The sequence below is a fragment of the Trichechus manatus genome, unplaced genomic scaffold (assembly GCF_000243295.1).
Source record: "Trichechus manatus latirostris isolate Lorelei unplaced genomic scaffold, TriManLat1.0 scaffold00181, whole genome shotgun sequence".
NCBI classification, from domain to species: Eukaryota; Metazoa; Chordata; class Mammalia; order Sirenia; family Trichechidae; genus Trichechus; species Trichechus manatus.
The window spans coordinates 3,451,213-3,471,655 of record NW_004444117.1 but is presented as its reverse complement, the minus strand read 5'-3'; the positions used below and the strand labels follow the sequence as shown (position 1 = coordinate 3,471,655).

The window sequence follows — 20,443 nt, the reverse complement described above, 5'->3', positions numbered from 1 at the left end:
AGAGCCCAGTACTGGGGACTGTCTTTCCCTTGTCATTTACAGATACTAGAGCAGGCAGCTGAGAGGTTGAGTAGTGCATTGGATTGCCTATTGGGGCTAGGAGGCAAGAATTGGAGTCCAGGGCCCTCTTAGGGGTGAGAGGGCTTAGTGAACTTCCTTTGCTTTGAAATGGGACCATAAAGGACTATGTCTTAGGAAGGTGAGCCTGAAAAAGACAGGCCTTTGCAGAGAATGCCACTCTGCTTCAAATCGTCTTATTTGCTGAACTACTTAGGTGACCCCAAATTTCTAGAGCCCCAGGTACCTGGCAGAAGTAAATATAAGAATTTACATCATACTAGATAGAAAATTATTTCTAGATAGCAAACAGTTCTGCAAGTATGAGGTCTAGCGTACAATCAAAAATAACTAGGTGCACAAGGAGATAAGACAACGTGAGCAAAACCCAACAGAAACAACAGACAAAAGAAACAGATCCACAGGGAATATTGGAATTATTAAATCCAAACTTTAAAATAACTGTGATGTTAGGTTCAAAGTGATAAAAGGCAAGATGAAAAATTTTGGTGAAGAAATGAAAATGTGAAAAAAAACCTAAATGGAAATTGTAGAACTTAAAAATACAGTAATTGAATTATGAACTTAATGGGTGGGAATGAACAACTATTAAATATAACTAAAGAGAGAATTAGTGATCTAGAAGATAGGTCAGAAAAAAATATCCAGAATGAAACATGGAGAGACAAAAGGGTAGAAAATACAGAAGAAAGGTTTATTCATTTCCTGTTGCTGCATAACAAATTACTGCAAGCTTTGTGGTTTAAAACAAGACCCGTAGTTTTATAGGTCAGAAATCTGGATGGGCTTCACTGGGTAATCTGCTCAGGGTCATATAAGGCTAAAATCAAATTTTGGCTGGGCTAGACTCTTATATCGAAGTTCTGGGGAAGAATACATTCCCAAATTCATGCAGGTTATTAGCAGTATCTGGTTCCTTGAAGCTATAGATTCTCATGAGGTCCCCATTTCCTTGGTGGTCGTCAGCCAAGGGCCACTGTCTGCTCCTAGAGGCTGCCTGCATTCCTTCTTATGTTGCCCCCTCCATCTTTAAGGCAGCAGGGGTACATCCAGTCCTTCTCACAATTCGAATTTCTCTAACTTCTCCTTCTGCCCACTAGCCAGAGCACACTCTTTGCTTTTAAAGGGCTCATGTGCTTAAATTAGACCCACCTAGATAATCTCCCCTTTGTTAAATTAATGAGTGTGTTTAGCCATAATGAGTGTGTTTAGCCAGTTGCAGGTTACAGAGTCAGTGTACAAAAAAAAAAATTGCATTTTTATGTGCCAGCAGCATATGGAAAATGAAACTTTAAAAAGGATGTCATTTTTAATAGATTAAAAATTATTATGTATTGAGGAAAAAATCTAACCTTGTGAAAGATTTCAGTGCTGAAAGCTAAGAAAATATTTGAAAATTTTTAAAAACTTAAATAATGGTAGGATATGCATTGATGGGCTCAAGCATAGTAATGATTGTAAGGATGACACAGGACCGGGCAGCGTTTGATTCTGTTGTACATAGGGTCACTGTGAGTCAGAACCGACTCGATGGCACCTGACAACAATATATCATGGTCAAGAACTTGTTAATACATTGTTTGCGATCTAAATTTCAACAGTCTTTTTTAAATTGAAATTAACAAGCTGATTCTAAAATTTCGGTTAGCAGTTGAGCACTTTAACCACTGTGCCACCAGAGCTCCTAAAATTTATATGGAAAGATGAAAGTCCAAGATACTCTTGAAGAAGAAGGGAGGAGGTACTTACTCTGCCAGATGTCAAGATTTCTGTAACACTGTGGTGGTTAAGATGGTGTGGTGCTGGTGCAAGGAGAGACAAATAGACCAATGGAATAAAGAAAGAACCTAGAAATGGAACCATACACATGGGCTCCTGACTTATGGCAAAGGTAGCATTACAGAGCATCAGAGAAAGGATAGTCTTTTAAATAAACGGACACCTGAGTATTCACATAAGAAAGTGAAATTTTACGCTGACCTTACCTTATACCCCAAAATCAATTTCAGTTGACTTGCTCTAAATGTGAAAGGCAAAATGATAAAGTTATTTAAAGCTAATATAGAGGATTGTCTTCATGATCTTGGAGGTGGGAAAGACTCGTTTGAACAAGACATAAAAGCACTTACCATAAAGGGAAAAGATTGATAAATTTGTATTAAAATTACAAACTGCTTCTTTTATAAAAATCAAGAAAGTGAAAAGACAAGCATAGACTGTGAGAAGTTATTAGCGAAATATTGACAAAGGGCTCTTATTCAGAATATATAAAGAGCTCCAATCAACAAGATAACAACGGACAACCAAATAGAAAATAGTTGTCACCAAAGAGAATATCCAGATGACCAATAAACGTAGGTAAAGGTACTCAACATCATTATACATCAGAGAAATGCAAATTAAAACCACAATGAGATACCACCCACCAGAATGGTTAAAAATTAAACTGTTGATAATTCCAAGTGTTGTTGAGGATGTGGAGCAGCTCTCATCTAGCTCCCAGATGTGGGCCTCTCACACACTGCTGGTGGGACTACAAATTGGTAGAGCCATTTTGGAAAACAGTTTGGCATTATTTACCAAAATAGAATCTAAGCAATTCCACTCTCAGCTATCTACTCATCAGATATGTACGCATATGAGACCTAGAGACATGTGCAAGAATGTTTGTGACTGTTTTTGTAATCACTTGAAAACTGAAAACAACCCAATATCTATCAACAGTAAAATAGATAATTGTACTACAGTCTTGCAAAGGAACACTTTATAACAGTGACAGAGAATGAATTATAGCTACTTACGACAACGTGGTGAATCTTGCCAGAATGTTGAGTGAGAGAAACCAGACACAGAAGACCTCAAAAAACAGACAAAAATAAGCCATGGAGGGTTTGGGGATGTATGTTTAGCTAGTAAACACAAGGAAGTAATGATACTAAATGTCAGAAGTAGTTACTGTCTTTGGGGAGGCAGAAGGGATAGTGTTCAGTTGTGGGGGGGCTTTTGGGATACTGAGAGAACAAGGCTGTTTTCTCTGAGACAAATCAGATGTCTTTTAAGAAGAATGAAATAGATTTCAAACAATAGATAACACGAGTGAGAAGCTAAAACGTCCTAGTGATAGGCTAAAGAAGGTACATTTGTCTTCTCTTAATAAGAAAAGAGAAAGTATTAGGAACTTATGAGGAAAAACCAGAAAAAATCATGGTCTAAATATAAAACAAAAGGGATGTGATTCTTGAGCAGTTGATGGAATGTAAGAAAAAAGAATGCGTTTGACCTTGATGCTGGAAGCAGTTTCATTCTCCTATGAGTGGCACCAAGGGTCATGTGATCTTTAGAAAGTTATGTATAATCCTAACTGCAATTAATAACATTTACATGTGCAGACACAAATGTACGTCTATGTACGTACTGATTTTCAACACTTAGACACATCCTAAAGAAGGATATGTGTGTTAATCAAACTTGACCATTTTAGTATATGTGTGTTATCAAACTTGACCATTTAAGACAGACGTTTGTAGGAAAAGGGAGTGGGGTAGAGAAGTGGAAAAAGGAGATGGAATATAATAATCTCATTTTATATCCTGGGGAGTCAAGAGATTCCTTTGAAAGTTAGTTGAACAAGAAGTTTAAGCATGCTATTTAAGGAAGTTTAAATGTGCTATTTAACGTTACAGAGATAACCAAGGGAAAAACTAAAAATAATATAAGAATAAAAAACTGGGAGGAGTTGCAGTTTCAGATAAGTGACTGAATCCTCAGTTTTTATAATGGGGAGTAAATAGAAAATTTCTGAAGTTGATAAATGAAGAAATAGTGATGAAAGTATATTATTTGGAGCTAAGAAAAGACCACAAGAACTAAAACTAGAAATAATTGAAGGTAGTTGATCTTGGAGATGGAACTGGGAATGGAGAAGAGTTTACTCAGATACTCAAAATTGGTCCATTTGGGTCATTTTGGGCAGAAACTTTTAAAACCACAAAAAGTGTGAAATTTGTCTTTTTTCAATTTCTTGAGACTGGGAAATATATGTGGTACAAATATACATATGTGTACATATGCATTAATTGATGGTTTGTTTCACAAAGAATTACCTTGAACATTTTATAATTCATACAGGTGGAACATTTGCATATGGATATGTGAATTTACATATGTGTGTACATGTACACAAATGTGAACTAAACTGAATAAAATAATTCCAAAGTCAGATAATGAAGTTTCTAATAATTTTTAACCAAAGCTACAGCAAAGTCTTCAACTTAAAAAGATTGAATTCATTGAGAGTTTTTTGACCAAAAAATACCATTAATAGAAGAGAATAAGTGTAAACTGGGTTATAAACAAAATAGAATAAATACATCAAAACCAAACCTGTTGCCATTGACTTGATTCCGACTCATAGTGACCCTACAGGACAGGGTAGAACTGCCCCCGTAGAGTTTCCAAGGGGGGCCTGGTGGATTCGAACTGCCAGCTTTTTGGTTAGCAGCTGTAGCTCTTAACCACTACACCACCAGGGTTTCCAAATACATAAAAGCAATATTTAAAATGGTGCTTAGGCTCGCAGGTGGTCTTTAGCAACTTCTGACCCTTGGTGGTAGCCAAAGGGTAATGACATCAACAGTACTATTTTAATACTAGTTTGAAGCTCAACAATGTGCAATTAGGCTACTCAATTTTTCTTGTCTGTTTTCTAGAGGAAAAATGAGCCTTAAATTTCAGCTGGGAACTTGAGATCTTGGAAGCATAGCCTGTAAAAGATTTTACTCTTACTATAATAGTATAAGAAGCTATTTTTAGTAGAATTTTATATATAGCATTGCTTACTTTAGGGATTTTGTGTCTTAGGGCTTTGCTGTTAGCTGAGATTTTTGGCTTCTGTTTTCTTTTAGATTCTTTCATCTAGGAAAAACATGATCATTCAGAACTTAGATTTATTGCATTCCTCTCATGAGCACAACCATTTCCTCCATTGAGATACTCCAGAATACACTCACGTTTAATCTGTGATAACCAGTGACTTTTTTTTCCAATTTAATAACGTGTTTCAAGTTAACTTAAAATTTCATTTATTGACCAGTATTACATGCTTTGTATTAAATTTCCTGGTTCTGAACAAAATCTCTATTAATATAATGAAAATTCGATGTGCCAAGGATTGCTGATTCCTATCCTATCTGCAATGGAAATGTCCATGCCTCTGCAAAGGAGTTAGTCCATCCTGCAAACTTGCCTTGCTTTTCATATATAGAAGTACTTTGGAAACAAGCAGACTTCTAATTGTGCTTCTGTTTTTAAGATTATCTCAGGATGTATAGGCTAATTTATTGTTGAACAGCTAAAGTATCCTCTGGTCATGTGGTCACAGCCTCTCATTTCAGTGATTTCCAAGTACATTCAGAAAGAGTTTTCCTTACTTGTTTCTCATAAAAAGATAGTACATTAAATGTATAGTCTACATTGCTTCACTTTCCAAGACCATTCTAATGGATTGTGTATTATATTTCCTAATTATAGTGCTGCTTTTGATACAGTTCTTGGGATAAATGTTGCAGTCAAGAAACTAAGCCGTCCTTTTCAGAATCAAACCCATGCAAAGAGAGCTTATCGTGAACTTGTTCTCTTAAAATGTGTCAATCATAAAAATGTAAGTTATATATGTATATATTTTCTCTATATATTTTAATATTGTCACTGATATGATAATCTTCAGGGTCTTTTGGAGATACATTGAGTTTAGACCTAGGATAAAATAGTGATAAAAGTGACTATTAAAATAGCTATATTTTATCGGCAGAATTCTTAGTTAAAAGTGGGGAAAATTGAAGTTAGAAAGAGAGGCATCATGGTCCATAGGAAATTTAGGTCACTCAGCTAAGCTAGGAATAGATTAACCCTGTAACTGTTTGGTTTCTGTTAGTTCTATTTCTATAAAATGGAAACAATATTGACCTAACAAACTGAGAAGCAACTAAGTATTTTTTGGAAAAGCATTGTTCTATAAGTAGCTTTTTCCTTGCAATACTGACATCTTAGTTTTAAATAAATATTATTAGATGATGTTACACTCAAGCATTGCCACAGAAATCAAAGCACTGTGGATTTTAAAGAGAAATAGTATATCTTTAGAAAATGAAGTGATGCACAGGTACATTGTATGTCCAGGTGGTCTCTGAGCATTATTTTGATAACCTTGCCATATTGTAAAACCATAAAATGTTAAATCCAGAAGAAGCCTTGGAGGTCACCTCATATGGTCTCTCTCTTTTTTTCTAATTAGTATTTAAGATTACACTAAATTATATATGGCTCTCTTTAACATTGGGTTGATTTGAGCCTGTATTTTGGGTTTGTTTTTTAATTTCTCTAATGCGTGCTGTATTTTACTTATTTTTTTTAATTTTTTCAAGTTATAAGAAATGCTTATTATTTTTAAAAAATTCAAACACTATAAATACAAAAGCAAAAAATCCTGAATCCCACAGATCACTACCGTTAACATTTTGGTGTGCATTCTTATGCATATATGTGTGTATCTACATAAACAAGAGCCTGTCCATCATGCTGTTCTGCATGGTATGTCTCTTAATCTCATATACACTAATGTACATAGATATACACCATCTTTTTAATGGCTACATAGTACAGATGCACTATAATTTATTGAACCAGTCACCTATTGTTGGAATTTAGATTGTTTCCAGTGTTTTGCTGTTATAGGCAGTGCTGCAGTGAACATCCTTACACATCTTTGCACACTTGTCCGATGTACCAGGATTTCTTAGCTGGAAATTGCAGGGTCAGAGAGTATGCACCCTTCAGATTTTAGTATATGCTGACAAATTGACCTCAAGGAAGACTATCAGTTTTACACTTTCAGTAAGCATATCTGAGAATGTCTTTTTCCAAAGTCTTACAGATGACAAATGATATTTTTATTTGTCATTTCTTTCTTTGCATATGTTTATTAGTCCTTTATTTTTATTCTATTGAGAATTTGATTTTCATGGTCTTTGTCCATTTTTCTCTTGGACTGTTGGCCTCTTTTTTATGCATTTATAGAAGATCTGTGTATATTAAGGCTTTTTTTTTTTTTTTTTTTAACTCATTTGACTTTGTTTATGTGCTTTTTGCCACACTGAAGTTCTTTGCTTGTTTGTTCTTGGTGTTGTTTTAATGTAATTAAATTTCCTAGGATTTCTGTCACGCTTAGAAAAGCCTTTTCTGTATCAGGATTATATAAATGTCTATCCATATTCTAATGTTTGTATGGTTTCATGTCCAGATTTATAGCCCTGTCCCATTTTGAATTTGTCTTGGTATAAGTATTGAAGTATGGATCCAGTTTTATTTTTTTCCCTGCCTAGCCAGTCACCCCAATCCCATTTACTGAGTAATTTGTCTTTACCCTTACCATTTGAAGGATAGAGAATGTGCATCTCCTGCTGAAGCAGTGGGACTCGGTTTCTGCAGCAGCCTTGTGGAGGGAATGCCAGCAAGAGGCCCACAGCAGGGTCAGGTGTTTAACCCTCTAGGCCGGCAGTGCTTAAATAAATAAACAGTGCTGTGGGGTCTTTTCATCTTTATCGTACCAAAAATATGAGCTTAGCCTTCATATTTGAAAACTTTTTAGAAATTTGTATATAGCGTTTAAGCTTTCAGAGTTAATAAATCTCTTTATTTAGTGTTTTTCCACCCATAATTTCTTTTCTATGTTCTGAGACAGAAAGCTATTATGTGTTAAAGTTCTGTAAATAATAATAATTTAAATTATTAAGGACACTTAAAAGTGATTTGACTAAAAGTACACTGTATTTCCAAGGTGAGAGTCCTAATTCTTTATCTTTCTTAAAGTGCCATATAATAGAATGTTTTGTTAAAAGCAATAATAATAATAAATACTGAACTCTGCTGTGATTTTTTTCCAATTTTAGTACATCTTAGTGTTAAAGTTAGTTTTTATAATCGTTAGAGTCATCTGGCATACTGAGGTATAATTAATTTTCTCTTTTCAGATAATTAGTTTGTTAAATGTGTTTACACCACAAAAAACTCTAGAAGAATTTCAAGATGTGTAAGTATCACTTTTATTCAGTAATGTACTATGCATCAAAACCTAAAAATTTAGAAAGGAAAATAGCTCCTTTTTTTTACTTAGGAAATGGTGGTGGGAATACATTTTTAATGATACCATCACTTTTCTCTGTGGAAGATAAATATTAAGAAAAATGGAGAGTAATATTCAGCTGTTTATGATTGATAAGACTAGCAGGTCGTAATCTCCATAACAAATAAAGGTTGACTGAAAAGAATTCTTTAGAGCTGACAGTGACCATTAATGCCTCATTAATGCTGCTGATCTGCTGAGACATGTATGTTTTTACTGAAACATGTTTTTCTCCATCCTCCTGATAGCCAGGATTATAGGATTCAGGTATTTACAATTACTGTTTGAAATGATTAGTCATTAAAAATTGTATGTTTCCAAAATTGTAGAGTTATCTTACTAACAAAAGAAATGAAACATAAATTTTATTATTAATTTGAGGCCTAGTATTCAGCCTCATTCTAAATACATTGGAGTATTCATTTAACAAATATTTATTTATTGCCAACTATGTACTAGGCACTCTCTTACTGCTAGCATACTTAATGACCAAAACAGGCAAAAATCCCCTTTATTAATTAAGAAATGTAATTGGTAATACTTCTTCCTGTACCTTGCCATTTTACCAAGGGAAGACAGACAATAAACATAATAAGTAAGGAAATTATCTAGTTGGTTAGAATGTGATAACTGCTATGGATAAATGTTAGAGCTGGCTAAGAAGGATCAGAAACACTGGAGGCTGGGGGTGAGAATGCAATTTTAAATAGGGTGGTTGGGGAGCACCTCACTGAGTTAATGACATTTGAAGAAAGCCTTGAAGGCAGTGAGGGGGTCAGTCATACAGATACTTGGAGGAAGATTGAATCGAGACAGAAGGAACAGGCAGTGCATAGGAACTTAAGTGAGCCTGCTAGGTATAGTCTAAGAACATCAAGAAGGCCAGTGTGGATGGAGCAGAGGGACAATGGGGACATTAGGAGAAGAGGGGCTTGGAGACTTGATAGGGCCAGACTGCCTAGGGCCTTGTAGGCCATTGTAAGGAGTTTGGCTTTTACTCTAAGGGAAGTCAGAGTAAGGTTTTAAGCAGAGGAGTGTCCTGACCTGACTTACGTTTTGAAAGATTAACTCTGACTTCTTGGATAAGAATCCACTGTAAGGGGTGGAGACCAAGAACACCAGTTAGGAACCTATTGTAGCAATTCAGGTGAGCGACTAGGGTGACTCAGCTCAGACCAGAGGGCTAATAGTGAGGATTAAGAAAAGCAATCAGATGCTGTAACTGTTTTAAAGGTAGAGTCACAGTGTTTCCTGATGGATAGCACGTGTGACATGAGAGAGAGGAGTTGAGAATGGCATCATCATTTTTGGTCTGAGCACCTGAAGGATGAAGTTGCTGTCAGCGAGATGAGGAAGGCTACAGGAAAAAGCGGGCTTGGCTAGGGAGATATGGAATCAGGAGTTCAGTTTTGGACATGGATTTTGAGATGTCTATTGGAGATCCAAGTGGAAATGTGAAGTAGGCAGTTGGATGTGTGATGTGGGTCTCAGGAGGGAGGTCTGGGTTAAAGATACAGATTTGAGAGTTGACAATGGATAGATAATATTTAAAGCTGCAAGACTGGAGGAGATTGCCAAGGGAGTGAGTATAGTTAGAAGAGAAGAGGGCCAAGGACTGAGTGCCGAGCACCCAGGGGTGAGGAGTTGTGGAGAGGAGGAGGTTCCAGCCAAGGAGACTGAGAAGGAGCCGCCAAGGAGGAAGGAAAAGCAACCAGGAGGGTGACTTCCTGGAGGCTAAGGGAGGTCCAGGAGGAGGGTGCGATGGTCTGTGTGGTCAAGTGACGATTGACCATTGGATTTAGCATCATGATGTCATCGGTGACTTTGAGGAAGACAGTTTCAGCAGAGTGATGGGGGCCAAAGCCTGATGGAAGTGGCATTAAGAAAGATGGGAGAATGTGGTCACTTTGGGGAGTTCTGCTACAAAAGGAGCAAAAACAAACAAACAAAAAAGGGACAGGAGCTTATGGGGAAAGGGGTCAAAAGGTTTTTTGAGAGAAAAAACAGCATGGTTTGTGTGCTGATAAAAATGAGCTAATAGCAAAACAATTAATGATATAGGAGAATTTGAATGTATAAGATTCTGTTTATCATGATGTATAAGTTGCTGTGTCTTTAACTCAAAAGATATAGTAATAGGTCAGTTGTTTTATATTCTTTGGAACATTTTTACAAAGTTCCATTAAACGTTTACTTCTTTTCAAGATACCTTATAAATGTTTTAGCAAAAACAAGTTACCTTTTTACTTTAGCCAGTGCCATGATAAGAAAAAATTATTACTATTTCACAACAATTGAGAAATTTTGGATTAATTTTCATGTATACATGGCTGATAATTTTTTTTCCTCAGGTATTTGGTCATGGAATTAATGGATGCTAACTTATGTCAGGTTATTCATATGGAGTTGGACCATGAAAGAATGTCATACCTTCTTTACCAGATGCTTTGTGGTATTAAACATCTGCATTCAGCTGGTATAATTCATAGAGTAAGTAGTGATACCATATTAATCTTATTTTTTAAATCACAATCATTTTGTTGTTGTAATCCTCCAGAGACAAGAGAGTTTAATAGTTTAAAATTTTTTTGTCAGTGTTGAAGGTCAAAATAGACTATGGGATTGTGTCATGTTTCAAAATATGGTTATGTTTAGAAAACATTTGTGGATCGCCTGGTTTGCCTAGACTGTGTGCTAGCCATTGTGGATGCAGGGATGAGGGAGGGACCACATGGCTCTGATGTTCATGTTGCTGCTCAGCTAATACTGCAGAAGGCTTCATTTTTTTTAAACTTTTCATTTTGACTTAATTTAAAACTCAAGAGAAAAGTTGCAGGAAAAGGACAAGAACTACCAAATACCTTCACCCAGATTCTCCTATTATCATTATTATTTTTTGCCGTATTTGAAACCTCATTTTTGATGAGCAAGGAACTTGGATGGGGGGTGGGAGGAGTTAGAGGTCAAGCAGAAAACGAGACAGTTGTTTGAGAAATCTTACTTAAATTATGTCCTAAATACCTATTTCTTATATCCTAAAGTTTGGCCACATCTCTGCTGGTAGAAGCGCCTCACTCTACAACCTGTTTGGAATGGCCCCAGACCCTATAGCCTCCTCCCATTTGAAAGGAAGGTGTAGCCTATTCTGTCAGGAAGTAACATTTAAAAACCAGGGAGATATAATGTAATTCTCTAAACTGATTTTATAATTTTTTGTTATTGTTTAACTTGTATAGCTGTGTAAGCAGAACGTCATGATAAAGATTTTTAAAATTGTGGTAAAGTGTATATAACAATAAGTTTGCCATTTTGACTATTTTTAAGTGTACAATTCGGTGACATTAATTACATTTACTGTGTTGTGCAACAATCACCACTATCCATTTTCGTGTTTTTCATCACCCCAAACAAAAACTAAGTACCCCTGAAGCAGTAACTCCCTGTTTCCTCCTCCCGCCAACCCCTGTTGTTGTTATTGTTGTTGTGTGGTGCCGTCGAGTCTGTTCCAACTCACAGTGACCTCATATGCAACAGAACAAAACGCTGCCCAGTCCTATGCCATTCTCACGATCATGTTATGCTTGAGCCCATTGTTGCAGCCCCTGTGTCAATCCATCTCATTGAAGGTCTTCTTCTTTTCCTGACCCTCTGCTTTACCAAGCATAAATGTCCTTTTCCAGATACTGGTTCCTCCTGATAACATGTCCAAAGTATGTAAGATGAAGTCTTGCCATCCTTGCTTCTAAGGAGCGTTCTGGCTATACTTCTTCCAAGACAGATTTGTTTGCTTTTCTTACAGTCCATGGTATATTTGGTATTCTTTGCCAACACCGTAATTCAACATCAATTCTTCAGCCTTCCTTATTCATTGCCCAGCTTTTGCACACATATGAGGCAATTGAAAACAACATGGCTTGGGTCCAGTGCACCTTAGTCCTTAAAAGGTGACATCTTTGCTTTTTAACACTTTAAAGAGGTCTTTTGCAGCAGATTTGCCCAATGCAATGTGTCTTTTGATTTCTTGACTGCTGCTTTCATGGGCGATGATTGTGGATCCAAGTAAGCTGAAATCCTTGACAATGTCAGTCTTTTCTGCATTTATCATGATGTTGCTTATTGGTCTAGTTGTGAGGATTTTTGTTTTCTTTATATTAAGGTATATCCATACTGATGACTGTAGTCTTTGATCTTCATCAATAAGTACTTCAAGTCCTCTTCACTTTCAGCAAGCAAGATTGCATCTTCTGCGTATCCCAGGTTGTCAGTGAGTCTTCCTCCAGTCCTTATGCCCCGTTCTTCATATAGTCCAGCTTCTCGGATCATTTGCTCATCATACAGATTGAATAAGTATGGGAAAGGATAGAACCCTGACCACAGCTTTCCTGATTTTGAACCACATAGTATCCCCTTGTTCTGCTCAAACAACTGCCTCTTGGTCTATGTACAGGTTCTGCATGAACACAATTAAGTGTTCTGGAATTCACATTCTTCGCTATGTTATCCATAATTTGTTGTGATTCACACAGTTGAATGCCTTTGCGTAGTCAGTAGCATGTAACAGAACTTCATTTCCCTTTATGGCTGAGTAATATTCCAATGTATGTATATACAGGCAGTCCCCCGGTTACCAACGTCAGATTTAATACAACGCTACAACTGGTAGTTATGAACCAGCCCCTGAACCAACCCCTGTAAAGTCTATTATATTAAAAATTCGAGATATATACAATGCAATAGTTTGTAATAACAAGTGGGTGCTACTTTGCAATGCGCATCAAAACGTTATTATAGTATTATTATGTTAAAGGTGTTTTAGTGTATCTGGAAGTGTTTCTTTAAAGTTTTGTATGCGTAGAAAATATGCATATGTGTATATATATAGTATATACTAAGGCAAACATTTGACTAACTGACGTTAGATATGAACTGTACCTAAGCGTTCCAACTTACGTACAAATTCAACTTAAAGACAGATTTAGGAACAGAACTAGTTCATAATCCGGGGACTGCCTGTGCCACAATCTCTTTATTCATTCATCTGTTGGTAGATACTTGGGTTGTTTCCACCTTTCGTCTATTGTGAGTAATGCTGCAGTGAACATTGGTGTACAAGTATTAGTTTGAGTCCCTGCTTTAAAGTCACTTGGGTATATACCTAGGACTAGGATTGCTGGGTATGGCAAATCTGTGTTTAACTTTTTGAGGAATAATAGAATACTTTTTAAACAACTAAAATTTTGAGTGAGTCTAGAGGCCAAGGTAATATAATTTATTGGAAATAGGTGTTCTTAGCATTCCCTAAATTATTACTAAACTAATTTTGTTGACAGACTATCTTTAGATACCATTTTTTAATATCAAAAAAAATCATTTTTTCTCTGAAGTAAATATTTGTGTGTGGGAAATAATAGTGAGATGAGAAAGATATAACCTATTAATAATAGAGAAGAATAGATTGTTTGTTGATGCTGTAGCATTATTCTTTCAGATCAGCTAGATTCTGCAAAAGGTTGATCCCATCATAGTCGCTGAGCAGAGGCCAGCTAAGGCTCTGTTCTCTGAGGGCCCCTCCTTGTGAGCATCAGGTCAGGGACAGGAGGCCAGAGCCAGGGCGCAGGCATCTCTTGTCCTTTCAGTGCCTCCTGGGGCCTTGCTCACTGACAAGCACCCTGATTCACCAACCACCAAAAGAGAAGACCAAACCTGTTGCCGTTGGGTTGATTCTGACTCATAGCGACCCTATAGGACAGAGCAGAACTGCCCCATAGGGTTTCCAGGGAGCAGCTGGTAGATTTGAACTGCCGACCTTTTGGTTAGCAGCTGAGCTCTTAACCACTGCACCACGAGGGCTTCTCACTAAGCACAGTGTGCTGTTATTTAAAATATAGCCTTTTGCTGCCACCAAGTGTTCAGTTAAATAAATTATGTTGTCAAATTTGCTTTAAAAATATTAATACTAATCTGTTTTAGTTAAAAGTAAAAATTTACCAACATACCACTCTGTTTCTCTTCCTAAAATTTTTACAGACCTTTACATAAATTAAGACACTCTTAATATCTCCTAAATACATTATTTTTTAAATTCATGCTTTAGAATAATTTCCCGATGTTAGGCCTTATTACTATTGTAAGGGAAAGCAGCTTGCCTTTTTTATTTCTTCCCTCTTGGGCCCAGAGGTAAGTGAGAAAACAGTATCCTCCTGTTATTAGAAACCATTGTAAGAGCTGCAGCGCTGACGGTTTTGTGGAAGATTTGGGTCCCTGTTAGTAGGTCAGATAGGGTCCAAAAAAGTGTTTGGTTTGCCAGCACAGTGTTTAGATACCTACAAACCCCTGAGAAAGTGATTCTGTTGAGCACGTCTCTGTCCTGTTCACCACTGTTCCTGCTATTCATCCCCTTGTCTTGTACCCTCCTGCTTCACACATTCCTGGGACCTGCCAGGCTCTTGAGGGCGTTTGTATTTGCTTGTGAATACAATACATGCTCATTGTGGGAAAATTTCAAACAATACACAGGTGTATAAAGCAAGAAGTGAAAGGCCCCTGTTTGCTCCCACCCCTCTGGGTCCCAAGAGGTGATTAGCCATTAGTTGACTAGTGTGTTAACAGTTTTGTGTGAACTTTTCCAGCCCTTTTTCCTGTGTATAGTACCATACACATAGATACATACTTCTTGTCGTTTTTTGTTGGTTTTAATTTTATTGTGGTAAAATATATATAGCAAAAAATTTGCTATTTTAACTACTTTCAAGTGTACAATTTAGTGAGAATTCACTGTGTTGTACAACCATCTCACTATCTATTTCCATATGTTTTTCATCACCCCAAACAAAAACTAAGTACCCCTTAAGCGGTAACTTCCTATTTCCCCCTCCCTCCAACCCCTGGTAACCACTGATAAATTTTTCTCTCTATGCATTTACCTATTCTAGATATTTCGTGTACAGGCATACAACGTTTGTCCTTTTGTGTCTGACTAATTTCACTCAGCATAGTGATTTCAAGGTTAATCCATGTCATAGCATGTATCAGAATTTCATTTGTCTTTATGGCTGAATAATGTTCCATTATATGTATATACCACATTTTGTTTACCGATTCATGTATTGATGAGCACATGGGTTTTTCCTACCTTTTGGCTATTGCAAATAATGCTACAATGAGCATTGGTGTACATGTATCTGTTTGACTTTTGGCTTTCACATCTTTTGGGTATAGACCTAGGGATGGTATTGCTGGGTCAGGTGGGAATTCTATGTTCAACTTTTTAAGGAACCACCAAACTGTTTTCCACATTCGCTGCATCATTTTACATTCCTGCCAGCAAATGGATGAGGGTTACAATTTCTCCACATCCTCACCAACACTTACTTTTTTTTTTTTCCCCCTAGTAATAGCAGTCCTAGTGGTGATGAAGTGGTATCTCATTGTTGTTTTGATTTGCCTCTCCCTAATGACTAATGGCATGGAGCATCTTTTCGTGTGCTTGTTGGCTATTTGTATATCTTCTCTGGAGAAATGTCTCTTTAAATCCTTTCCCCGTTTTTTAATTGGGTTGTTTGTCTTTTTATTGTCTAGTTGTTGGAGTTCTATATACACTCTGGATATTAAACTCTTATCAGATACATGGTTACCAAATATTTTCTCCCATTCTATAGGTTGGAGCCCTGGTGGCGCAGTGGTTAAGAGCTTGGCTGCTAACCAAAAGGTCAGCAGTTCAAATCCACCAGCTGCTCCTTGGAAACCCTGTGGAGCAGCTCTCCTCTGTCCTATAGGGTTGTTATGAGTTGGAATCAACTCGATGGCAACAGGTTTATTCTGTAGGTTGTCTCTTCTTGTTGATAAACTCCTTTGATGCCCAAAAGTTTTAAATTTTAATTAAGTCCTTTTTATCTATTTTGTTCTTATTGGTCATGCTTTTAGTGTCATATCTAAGAATCCAGTTTCAAAAACTAGGTCTTGAAGTATTACCACTATGTTTTCTTCTTAAGAGGTTTATGATTTTAGTTTCTTATATTTAGATCGCTGAACTGAGTTAATTTTCATATATGGTGTGAGGTAGATACACATTTTTAATTTCACTTGTTAAAATCGTTTCATACTAAACATAAAATTTAATTATTTGAAAAGCAATACACTCATAATCCCACCATTTTTACTTTTATAATTTAAAAAATTAAATGAAAGTGCCCTAACCTTCTGTTCTCATCTGGAGGTGGTCATTGATAACAGTTTGGTGCTTCCCCTAACTTTACACTGACACATTTCTAAATGCTTTTGCTACTACTAACATATCTGTTATACTCATGTCCTCTTTTAATTTGTATTTTTCAAAAACGAGATCATATTGTACATAATTGTTCAGCAACTTTTTCATTTCCTTTTTTTTTAAAAAAGGGTCAAACAGTTCTACAAACAGTTATATAAAACAGAGTCTCCATTGGCTGAGAGCACTGAAGTGTGGTCTCAGCATTAATAGAATGGTGGAGTCAGAGCACAGCCCCTAGGCCATCTGTCAGTTGCACTCCCTGTAGCAGGAAATATGAGTGGAGCATTTTTATGGCCACTGCGGTTCAGCCCATGCCCCTTCAGATCTGCTTCTTCACACAGGTTCCTAAGGTCCTCTACTCACAAGGGGAAGTTTAGAAGAGGGAGGTTAATAGGATGAACTATATCCCTTGTCATTGCAATTGATCTCTGGGCCATGACTGGTACTCATGCTCTGCCTCCTCCATTTTTCATTCAACATTCCCCTGCCCCTCAGCTATCACCTTGGCAGAACTTTGTGGCTTATTTGGAGATGTGTCCCAAACTTCAACAGGGTCTGTGTCCTTGGCTCAGCCTAGAGTGGCTGCACATGTTCATGCACAGTTGCGATGGGGCAGGGAGTACCAGGAAGTGCCTGAGTGGGGCACCTTGTCCTCACGTATCCCCCCCAGCTCCTATGGTATAAAATTAGCACTACCTCTTCCTGCTCACCCTGCTAGTTTGGTGATTCTTCTCACCTGCTGGTCCTTGGACCAAGAAGTCCACTGTGCCCTGGCAGCAGCCCGGCTGTAGCTTGTAGTTCAGTAGGACCCTTGCTCTGCCCCTGGAAAAAGGTCCTCTTTGGGGATCAGGACCTCCAATCCTGCAGAGCTCTGAGTTGTGAGGAAGAAAAGCAGTGGGTCATGAGGTATGGTGGTAGGTGGGCCATTCCTTCTCCTACCTCTTGAATCCTAGACCCATGTATTCTTTCTGTAAGGGACACAGCATCATATGTTGTTATTGTTGCGTGCCACTGAGTTGATTCCAACTCATAGTGACCCTATAGGACAAAGTAGAACTGCCCCATAGGGTTTTCAAGGCTGTCATCTTTATAGGAGCAGGTAGCCAGGTCTTTTCTCCCTTAGAGCCACTGATGGGTTCAATCCACTGACCTTTCAGTTAGAAGCCAAGTGCTTTAACCTTTGCTCCACCAGGGAGCAACAGTGCCATATAGAAATCTCAGATTTATGCAGTCTGTATCCTTTCAAAGTGTTACCTCTGAGCTGATGCTTCAGCTGTGCCATTAGAAGTTCATTCCAGCCTTCTGTAAACCCAACTGCTGCTGTGTGATGTGGTGTGTGATGTGACGATTGGATGTTGTGGCCACACCTCCTTCAGTGTGAAAGGGGCCCGTTTGGCCGAGTAGAATTTCGCATCTGTGAATCAGGCATTCTGAAGGCCCCAAGAAAGTGGTGCTGGCTGAGGCTTTGTGGGCAGGAAAGGCAAGCCCATACCCAGAATAGGTGTCTATCATCTATCCCTCTGAGGACAAACTCTTAGCCCCTCCAGGAAGGAAGATGTCCAGTGTGGCTGGTTGGTGTCCTCGAGGAGTAGTGCTGTGCTGGGGGCTCAGCAAAGGTGTCTGTTACTGTGACGAGTTGGACATTCAGCAGCTAAATGGGGCTTGGCAAGTGGGAATCCATGCTTTTGGAGCCATATGTAGCCTCTGCCACTGTGGCCACTCCACTCATATTCCTGTTGTGACAGTTCTGGAGTGACTGATGATGAAGGCTGAGTAACATCAACTCACCAAGTCATATATTCTGTGTGGTTTCTCAGTGCCTCTTTCATGGCGGATGCTTTCCAGTAGGTGTTGGTATGTCATACAGAGATCTTTACACTTCATATCCACTCCGGTATGTCTATCTACATATCTGTTTATTTCCAATCCTCCAGTTCCTTTTTCCAGGCCCTGATCAGATGGCCAGGCAGTTGACCACTGCCTAGGAATACATGTTCTCACCTCAGGCCACTTCTTCCACCCAGAAGTGCTCTGCTTGCAGCACTGCCCAGTAGCAAGATCTTTCCTTTCTATTGTCTTTTATGGCCACTCCTTTATGTGGCTATAATGCAACCACTGTCCATTTTCAGTTTGCACCCACATACCAGGCCAATCCATCTGTAAACGAAGCTTATGGGATGTTCTTTATGGCCTTAGGTGCAAGCTAGGGGAGGGGCATGATGTAACTGTGGGGGAGGTTTTGTGGGGTCTGGGCTCCTGGCTCACATAGCTTGTTCATGCATCTCTGGTCCTGCTTGGGTTTAATCCCATATGTACCATTTCTGTCTTTGGATGGACTGCTCCTGGGCGCATTCAACTTCATGACATGGTAGGTCCAACAGAACTTAATTTGTGTTGGGCCATTTCAGATGCATGATCACTTGGTGCTCCACAGCCAAGCGTGCTGTTTCTACCAGGGCCCAGTAACGCACCAGAAGGTATTCCCAAAAGACTTATAATTCTCAGCTGTGGATGGCATGGCCTTGATTCTCCTTTAGGGGCTTGCTGTCAGCTCCAGACTGCCTCTTTTCCCACCACTGACATCTCCAAGACCATAGGGTCTGGTGGATCATATGGTCCAGGTGGCAGTGTTGCTTGCATACAACTTGGACCCGCTACAGATTCTTCTCTTGTTCCAAGCTCCACTCAAAACTGGCAGCCTTCCATGACACCCAGTATAGGGGCTGGAGCATTATTCCTAGATGTGAAATCTGTTGCCTCTGGAACCTAAAGAGACCTACCAGTTACTGTGCAGTATAAGGGTCATAAGATGCAACAGTTTGTCTTTTACTTTAGAGAAGAGATCCCATCTAGTTTCTGTAAGGGCCAGGATTTAAGCTGAGATATGAGAGGGACCGGAGTCCCTGAGTGGCGCAGATGCTTAAGCATTCAACTACTAGGTTGGCTGTTCGAACCCATCCAGAGGTACCTCCAAAGACAGGCCTGGCGATCTGTTTCTGAAGGGTCACAGCCTTGAAAATCCTGTGGAACAATTCTCTGCACACGTGGGGTCACTGTGAGTCATGGACTCGACAGCAGCCAACCACAAGAGGGACCACCATCCCTGCAGGGAGCTCTGGCGCTTGGCTGCTAACTGAAAGGTTGGTGGTTCGAACCCACCCAGAGCCTCTGTGGGAGAAAAACCTGGAGATCTGCTCCCGTCAAGATCTCAGCCTGGATGAGTTAATTTAGTCCGTCACAGAAGGACAAATATTGTATAAGACCACTCTTATCAGAACTCAAGAAAAGGTTTAAACACAGAAGAAAACATTCTTTGATGGTTACAAGGGTGGGGAGGGATGGTGAGGGTTATTCACTAACTAGATAGTAGACAAGAATTATCTTAGGTGAAGGGAAGGATAGCACACACTACAGGGAAAGTCAGCACAACTGGACTAAACCAAACCTAAGAAGTTTCCTGAATACAATCAAACACTTCAAGGGACAGAGTAGCAGGGGAGGGGGTCTGGGGACAATGCTTTCAGGGGACATCTAGGGCAATTGGCATAACAAAGCTTATTGAGAAAATGTTCTGCATCCTACTTTGGTGAGTGGCGTCTGGGGTCTTAAAAGCTAGAAAGCAGCCATCTAAGATGCATCAATTGGTCCCAACCACCTGGAGTAAAGGAGAATGAAGAACACCAAAGAAACAAGGAAAGTATTAGCCCAAGAGACAGAATGGGCCACATAAACCAGAGACTTCATCAGCCTGAGACCAGAAGAACTGGATGGTGCCCGGCTACCACCAATGACTGTCCTGACAGGGAACACAACGGAGAATCCCTGATGGAGCAGAGGAAGGGTGGGATGCAGAACTCAAATTCTAGTAAGAAGACCAGACTTAATGGTCTGACTGAGACTGGAGGAACCCCAGAAAG

At 38.7% G+C, this 20,443-nt stretch overlaps 1 protein-coding gene across 3 annotated transcripts in view; it reads left to right on the top strand.

The window, feature by feature from the left end:
- MAPK9 (mitogen-activated protein kinase 9) overlaps positions 1–20,443 on the top strand; it is a 69,318-nt gene that overhangs the window by 24,635 nt on the left and 24,240 nt on the right. For all 3 annotated transcript variants that reach the window (XM_012558696.2, XM_023741454.1, XM_004387162.2), the window contains exons 3-5: positions 5,608–5,737; positions 8,106–8,164; positions 10,609–10,747. In XM_012558696.2, coding sequence (XP_012414150.1) covers positions 5,608–5,737; positions 8,106–8,164; positions 10,609–10,747 — 328 coding nt within the window. The remainder of the gene's footprint in view (positions 1–5,607; positions 5,738–8,105; positions 8,165–10,608; positions 10,748–20,443) is intronic.